This window comes from Microtus pennsylvanicus, chromosome 8 (assembly GCF_037038515.1).
Source record: "Microtus pennsylvanicus isolate mMicPen1 chromosome 8, mMicPen1.hap1, whole genome shotgun sequence".
Lineage (NCBI taxonomy): Eukaryota > Metazoa > Chordata > Mammalia > Rodentia > Cricetidae > Microtus > Microtus pennsylvanicus.
The window spans coordinates 103,494,033-103,502,296 of NC_134586.1; the positions used below are offsets into that span (position 1 = coordinate 103,494,033).

General features: G+C 46.9%; 1 protein-coding gene across 1 annotated transcript; it reads left to right on the plus strand.

Moving 5' to 3' along the window:
* Window positions 1–438: 438 nt before the first annotated feature.
* Window positions 439–7,859, plus strand: Tmem18 (transmembrane protein 18). Its single transcript, XM_075984173.1, has 5 exons — window positions 439–569; window positions 1,799–1,919; window positions 3,375–3,429; window positions 4,782–4,875; window positions 4,959–7,859. Exons 1-5 carry the CDS (start codon window positions 513–515, stop codon window positions 5,052–5,054), a joined length of 423 nt encoding a protein of 140 aa, XP_075840288.1. The 5' UTR covers window positions 439–512; the 3' UTR covers window positions 5,055–7,859.
* The last annotated feature ends 405 nt before the right edge of the window (window positions 7,860–8,264 follow it).

Genomic DNA, 8,264 nt, shown 5'->3' on the forward strand with positions numbered 1-8,264 from the left:
GTCCGTGGTGAGGATGCTGAGCTCATTCCGATTCTGTGGGACTGGCGACACGTCCACCCAGGTCTCTGAGGAGCACGCTATATTTACGTCGGGTTTGTGCGGGGGTCGCCGTGTCCTTTCCAGGTGTGGGGTATAGACGCCCCAGTTGATCCCAGGTCTGTGAGGAGGACGCTTGAGTCCAAAGAGCTTGCTAATTCATTCCTGGACTGCAGTGCGACCCTGCAGGGTGCTGTCCGACCCGGGCAAACTGGCCCCAGCCGCTGGCTGCTTCTGTGGAACCAGCAGCTTTCCAAGGAGTTTGGGAGAAACAGAATCAGGCAAGCACTTTTCACACCGCTTACAGAAATTCACGAACCTAGCAATGGAAGTTGGACCTCTTTAAAAAAAGAAAATCTCGCGAGAAGAACTAAATGCCTGGTTTGTACCCGTAGATCTCGCGAGAAGTCTAGGCGACTTTCCTGGCTGCCGGAAGCCGCAAACTTCTCCAGGTTGTCGGTATCCCCGGGGGCGTGATGCCCTCCCCATTCTCGGTCAGAACCTTCCCGGTCAGCATCCCCGCGGTGATCATGGTAACTTGCAGACTCTGGAGACTGGGTGGCGCTGGCACGTGGTGGGGAGTCGCTAGTTCTTTTGTGGACTGCGCAGGCGCTCAGTCTTCCTGAAGTCGCCCTGTGGCTCCACTGGATGGGGCAGACCCTGGGTGCTCACAGGCGGTGCCCTGGGTCCCCAACACCACTGTGCCTACCGTGGCTCCACTGGATGGGGCAGACCCTGGGTGCTCGCAGGCGGTGCCCTGGGTCCCCAACACCACTGTGGCTACCGTGGCTCCCCTGGGTGGGGCAGACCCTGGGTCCCCAACACCAGTGTGCCTGCCCGTGGCTCTACTGGATGAAGCAGACCCTGGGTGCTCGCAGGCGGTGCCCTGGGTCCCCAACACCAGTGTGCCTGCCGTGGCTCCGCTGGGTGGGGCAGACCCTGGATACGCCCAGGCCGACCTCTGGACCCCCAACACCAGTGTGCCCACGCTGGTGGGATCTTGGCAGCGGCAGCGTGCATTGCTTTCCCTAACGGGCTCTGGTCTGACTCAGTAGTCATTCTGGTATGGCACGGAAGACTCATTAAGGGGCAGTGGACTCCAAACTTTTGGGCCCTACACTCCAGAGCTAGTCTTACTTTGTGGAGCAGTACCCTTGGACATAGGTGGGCATGGGGGAAGTACTGGGAAATCTGAACTAGGAACCTTGTATCAGGTGGGGACAGTCAGAAAGATTTGAGCCTTGAGGTATGGACCCTGATCATCTGTGAAGATGATTCCTAAGGAACTGATGAAGCACTGTCTAGCGAACTGGGTGCACTGCAGAAGTGCTAGGGACACTCGGTCCTGCGGGTTAGGATGACTCTCATTTCCAGGCCCTGATAAGAGCTTCCTCTTGGCAGCTTCACACGCTCCAAGTGTATTTCCTTGACTAGGCCAACTTTCTTTACTCAGCTTGTTAGTTTAGATGACAATAACCCTTTAGATTTCACCCAGCTTGGGAAGAATTGTATTCACCATTCCAAGTGGGCAATGGTTTCCAGTCTGTGTGCTCAGACTTCAAAATCTTTGTATAAAATCTGTGGATGTGTTTGCAACCGAAGCATCGCTGTTTCTTTCCTCTCTTTGCTCCCACTTGTCTGGGAGGCTTAGCTGTGTCATCCCAAAACGCAGGGACAGGGACCGGCCATTCTCATTACCCACGGGAAAGCATTTTTGCAGATATACCACCAACCCCATGTTTCTGACACTGTATCCTTACAGGAGACAGACTGGACAGAGCCCTGGCTCCTAGGACTTGTCGTCTTCCATGTGCTGTGCCTGCTCCTCACCTGCTTCTCATCAAAGAGGTATAAACTACAGATCGGACACTTCCTGTGCCTCGGTGAGCAGGAGACAGCTGAATCCCTGTGCTTTGCTGGGATACTTTCCCGGGCTTGTTTGTATTATGTTTTCACAGGGCTTCCCCAACCTTCCGTTCTCTATGGAAACGGTGAAGTAATTTTTGGGCGTTGAACTTGAGTTTTCCTTTCACTTCAGGCTGGCCAGGAAGCATATGGAACATCAGGTGTACTAAGACCGTGTTTCTGTTACGCTGCCTCTTACACGGACAATTTCCTGCCTGAGTTCAGTTCTGGATGGCATGTCTTTCATGCAGATATTTTCTTGCTGGGCTTAGTTCCACACTGCACGCCCTGGAAATTTTATGAAAAATTAAGAGACCTTCTCTACGTAAAATACTATTTCAGATCAGTTTTAAAGATAATGACTTTAGAAACTGTGGGAAGGGATTAGGTATCCAGAATGGAGAAAAATTACAAAGAAGCAGGCACGCCATAAAAATCGTGGTACTTGACCAAATGGGGACAATCAGTATATTAGGCCCCTCAGTTAGATCAAAAGGATACTCAGTAAAATGTCATTAAGAAAATATCATTTAATAGCTGGCTGGCCCAGGCATGATATCTGCCCTAATTGCAGATAAGTGAGCAGAGCCCCAAAAATATAGGGTGGAAGATAGGTAGGAAGCTGAATCAGAGGTCAGAGACCACAGTCTGCAGGAAGTAAGTGTTACTAGGCTGAATAACTACAGGTGTAAACACTTGACTTTTGTGGGCCATGGAAGGAGATGTCGCCTGGTAATTGGGAAATCTGATTTCAGACGACTTTAATCAGTAGACTGTGAGAGGTGGGACATAGGACCCAGAGGCTGTCCTTTCTCCATTCAGGGTTCTTCTAAGAAATGCTAGGCTTACCTTGGAGAGCAAAATAGGGCTCTAAGCTTAGTGTCCTTGGGGACCCGCACATTCTGTAGATAGCCATAGATGTATTGTAATTGTACTGTTACCCACCTTAGTGATCATTCTGATAAGAACTGAGCTGCGGTGTGCAGGGAAAATGCCGAGGGGCCTTGTGTGCCTGTCTGCAGGCAGTATAGAAGCTCACGGGCTCAAGCAGACAAGGGCAGGGATGAGGATGAGAACTGTGTGCAGGGTCTTGAGGGCCTCGGAAGGTGGGACAGTTTTCTAAGTTTAAGAGCAATAACACATTAGAGTTGTTTTTTTTATTCCTGAGCTCGAGCTTCCCACCTGAACTATGGCGGTCCCGCCAGTGCAGGATAGCTTCACAGGAGTCTCACGGAGGCCCTTGGCATCTTACACATGTGCCAATCCTATAACTTCGCAATTTCACAGTCCTTAACACATCCAAGCTAAAATGGAAATTACATTTCTCGGCAAATGTTTTGGTATTCTGTTGCTATATGTAAAAATGTATGATCTTGTTCTATAGTGATAGTGATTGGTCATGAGATCCTAACATGAGTTCTCTCTTCTCTTAGTCACGTTGGTCTATTGTGCTGAGTATATCAATGAAGCAGCTGCAATGAACTGGAGGTAAAGTCAACTTCTGTGCTCTTGACTGTGTCCTAGGAGTTTCCCTCTGTGGTGGTGTTATCATATAGAACTTTGTCAAGAAAGCCTGAGACTTACAGGGAAACCCAGACCGTCAGGAATTGTGGCCACTTAAATATTGAGCACCCTGTATATATAGGCTGAGGTCTTAAGAAACAAACAGTTAAATATTTTTGTTGTGAACTGAAGATTAATGTCTTTATTTTATTAATAAAAATAAATAGTCAAATCTCCTCAGTGAAGCTATGTGTCATTAAACAAAAACCCTAGTGCCACTTTTGAAATAACTCCTTCTGGTCAGGGGGCCTTAGAGGCTTAGAAAACAGTGAGATGCTTTAAGAATTGTGTTCGTGTGCACTGCACCACTTGAGCACTTCAGGTGCTAGCCAATCAAGTTACAATCTGTGAGAAAATATTACAAATATCTTAAAGTAATTTGAGTTTTGGGATTCCAAGGTGGTAGTTTTAGAAGGTGCTGAGTAGGTGCTGTGCTTTTGAGACCTTTCCCTACCTCTCCCCTCTCCTCTAAAAAACGTCTTCCCTATACCTGGAAGTGACAGAGCCGCCACGGTCTTCTCCCCTCTTTCCCAGCCCTGGCACCTTAGTTGTCTTTCCTGATTCTCCTGTCGACTTCAGTAGAGACTACTCCAAACGTTCCCACATATCCCTAATCAATCAGAAAGGCCCTGGACAGTACTGATGCCCATGGCCTCTGCTGCAGCCCCTCCTGCTGGCCCCACGGCCACCTCAAACTTGTGTTGATTCCTTCTTCAGGTCAGAGACTAGTCTTGACTCTCTGCACCCAAAGCTTCCCATGTCCCCTGCTTTGTTTCAGTAAGTCAGTATGCACTCTGCCTGAGCCCTTCGTTCTCTGCAGACCGTAGACTTCCTATAAGAGTCAATCCGTCCTTACTCTTCCTGCTGTAACCCATAGCTCATGCAGCAGGTTCACAATCTCTGCTACCGAGTCAGTGAAAACAGCAGTGAGAGAGAAATCCCCGTAGATAGCTCCCACCCTCTGCTGCCTGGATTTTTACCCCTGGGCAAATTGGAATCATGCAGCCTTCAAGTCTCTTACACAGACGGGTAGTTACTTCACTAAGGTGGTTGGGAGCAGGGAATACTAGACACAGAACTTTTCAAGTAGCTGTAGCGGGCATGCAGCTCTTCCTCTGTAATTTATGAGAGACGTTAGGCCTGTTTCTGCCATGTGGTACAGCGGATGCAGACTCTTCAGTGACCCCAGACTGCTAACTGCTGTTCTTTTGTCACCCGCCCCCAGGACTGAGAGTCCAATAATTGTTTTCATTTGTTTTATTTTTTTCCGAAAACAGATCGTTTGCAAAATACCAGTATTTCGATTCCCGAGGGATGTTCATTTCTCTCGTGTTCTCAGCACCATTGCTGGTGAATGCCATGGTCATCGTGGTATGTATGGTTCAGACCTTTTCTGTCCTGCTTTCTTCAGTCATGTGCTTTCCAGTTTTAACCGTGGCTTCAAACGATTCTAGATTATGTGGGTTCGGAAGACTTTGAACGTGATGTCTGACCTAAAGAACTTGCAAGAAAAGAGAAAGGAGAGGAAAAGGAGAAGAAAGGAGGAATAGCGCCTAGCTGTTGCTGTGGACCTTGTTTTCCTTTGACTGGTTATTTCCAGCTGTAGGCTGCGCAGGGCCCAGATGTCCTCTGGCAGCGGACTCATGGTCTGGAAAATGGTTCTTAGATTTCACACCCACAAACATGGAGCCTTCAAAGAGCATCAGTGTCACACGGAACCACATTTGCCTAGTGGGAGCTCTGGTTCAGCAGCAGGAAGAGTCCCATGCGGCTTCTCACGGTTTGCTGGCAGACCGCATCCTGTAGCTAATGTTCACGCTGTCTCTGAAGAATTGAGAAATAAACAGTGCCATCCTGCCTTGTGGCACCACAACCCACTCGCTGTTCTATTTCTGACCGGTAGGGGTCTCTCTTAGTTAAAAGGGTGGTCTTGTTCCCCCAGAGACTTTGGTGACAAGGATCACCACAGATAGGCATGGCACTTGTGTTTGTTGGGTAGAGACTAGGATGCTGAAATCTTAGAGGACACAGGATAGTCCCCCACCCCGCCCCCCGGGGAATATTGTTCTGTATGTGATGCCAGCAACACCCAGGCAGAGAGAACTGCACAGTAGGTCTGGAAAGGAATGTAGTGTATCAGTTCCCATGAAGCTAAGCCTCTGAAGAATTGAGTTGGGGCTCTGCCACTGAAAATGTTTTGTTTAAAAATATTAAGCTAGCATGGAAGCTGTAAAGTCCAGACTCCATGGGAAATAGTATGTCAGATGAACCGTTGGGTGTTGTTTTCTCTGGGTACAGAATTATAAATGCTTGCATGCTTGCTGAATGGCGTGGCTGTTTCTTTACAGCTTGTGACAGGCGCAGACCAGTTCCTCCTGAGTGTCACACCTTGTGCAGCTGGGGGTTGGCAAGCACAGAGAAGGACACATTGCTTCTGTCTGATCAGATGTCCTTAGTCTCTATGGAATCTGGAGCAGTAAATCTCCAGGAATTACCAAGTACTAGAGACTAGACTTAAAAACAGCGTTCAGTACTGGGAACTCTATAGACTCCTAGCTTTAGTTTAAAGAAATATTTGTGAATAGTGTTCTTTATTTAGTTGGAGTTTTCTCCTTTCTAAATGAAACATTCTTCCAAGTTCTAAAATACAGTAAAATCTAGATAAAAGTATTTAAAGGTAAACGTAGACAGTTTGGTAGATTCCAGTTATGTCCTGGAATCTTATAGAAAGGCCCCTGACTGAATGTGACAGTCTGATGAGGTATGAGAGCTTGGCTCCTTCATGAAGCCACTGCAGCCTTCAGCTGACCTGAGTTCTCAATTGCTTGATTTGTTCCACTTTTACATTGCACCAAAAAAGTTCTAAAGGAAATATCATAGTATATTAAGTCAGATTTTTTTAATTTAAAATCACACTGTTAAGTCATGGACATTGTATCTAATGGTCTGTTTCTGAAAATTACTGGTTCAGGGTGTTTATTCATTTTATGGTTACAAAGGCACTCGCTATAACATTGGTTAGTTTCACAGAAAATAAAAACAAATTGATCAGTTACATTTAGTTAGATAAATCTGAAAGCAGGAGAATGTCAGGGAGGCTTAGAACTCGCCAACCAGGCCTGTTCCCCTTGGCCGTTGTGTCCAAGGCTTGTGGTACAAAATGTGTCAGGGAGTGGTTGAGCTGCCTGAGTCCTGACATTGTGCAGGACAGCTTCATGGGTGCTGGAGAGGAGAGAGAGAAGAAACAGGGCACTTGTAGGTGCTGCGCACTTTACAGCACTGGTTCCATTGTTTGGACTGGCTGCATTTGCAACCAATCAGCTTAATCTAATTTTCTCTGATAAAATAGTACAAAGGTATTATTACTTCACCATATATTGATATTAATACCTCGGACTTTACATAACCCTGACCTTAACTTTTGGGCTTTTGGGCCTTTTCTCTGCAAATGTGGTTGTGAATGCACACATGCTTAGTTTTTGAGACAATTAGAGTTGTTGGTTTTTAAAAAGACAGTATTTGGGGATGGAGAGATGGCTCAGTTGGTGCTTGGGTTGGAAAGATGGCTCGGTTGGTGCTTGGGCTCGAGAGATGGCTTGGTTGGTACTTCCCTTTTCCTTTTAAGCATGAAGGCCTGAGTTTGAACTCACTTAAAATTTATGCATGCTTACATGCACTGTAATCCTAGCCCCTGGAGATGTGGAGACAGACAGATATCTGGAGTTCCCTGACTAGCCAGCCTAGCCTGCTTGGCTAGCTCTAAGCCAGAGATACTGTCTCAAAAATGAGATGGGGACTTATGAGATATTTCCATGTGTAAGGGTGGTTGCTGCCAAGCGTTGCAATCCAAGTTCAGTTCCTGGAAAATCTACAAGTTGGCCTCTAAATAAATACATACACGTACGTACACACACACACACACTTAAGTAGATGTTTTAAGAAAACAGGCATTCCTGAGGAACAACAAACACCTGAGGCTGTCTTCTGGCTTTCACAGATGCACGTGTGCACACTGGTACACACAACACACGCACACTCAGTAACTTAAATTATACTTTGAGGAATTGTCTTAATATTGTCCTTATTAAGGAAAATCACTCAAGCCAGAATTATGAGCAAGCAATTGGGCCCGTCAGTGCGTCTCTGAGGATTTTCCAGACTTGACCAGTGCTGTGTTCACACTTCTGTAGTGCAAGGTTCACAGGCAGCCCGATAGACATAGTAAACATTGTTTTACTAAGTAGTTACTGAAAGCAGAGGAAAGGCCTATGATAACCATTTTACACATTCTAGCCCCTGATATCTGTTTGTTGATTACTGTGCACTACTATACAATAAAATATCTTGATAATTCACAGTGTGCTTTCCCTGGTGTGTGTGAGTGTGTGTGTGTGTGTGTGTGTGTGTGTGTGCGCGCTAGCACATGCGCACGGAGTGCTGGATTCTTATTCCCTGCCTGTGACTCTCATTTTGCTGGGAATGCAATGACGTCAGTGTCAGTAGAAGACAGGCAGTGTGGAGGTGTGTAAATAAGAGCCCTGTGTGGTCTGTTAGTCACAGCCTGTGGGAAATACAGAGGAAGCGACTTATCTCCCCTCTTCACAACACGTCCCCGTGGATGCGAAGTGTTCATAGCCCTGCGAGGATTCAGAACCAAACTTAACATTCTTCAGAGATATTGGAGTCTGGCACACAACACTCCATTCCTAAAGGCCAAAACTAAGGACTGTCACAGAGGAGCCTCCTGGGTGCCTTCAGTC

Coding starts and splice junctions, on each gene's coding strand:
- Tmem18 (XM_075984173.1), top strand. CDS start 513: ATGCCCTCCCCATTCTCGGTCAGAACCTTCCCGGTCAGCATCCCCGCG. Junction 570..1,798: donor GCATCCCCGCGGTGATCATG/GTAACTTGCAGA, acceptor GTATCCTTACAG/GAGACAGACTGGACAGAGCC. Junction 1,920..3,374: donor CGGACACTTCCTGTGCCTCG/GTGAGCAGGAGA, acceptor CTCTTCTCTTAG/TCACGTTGGTCTATTGTGCT.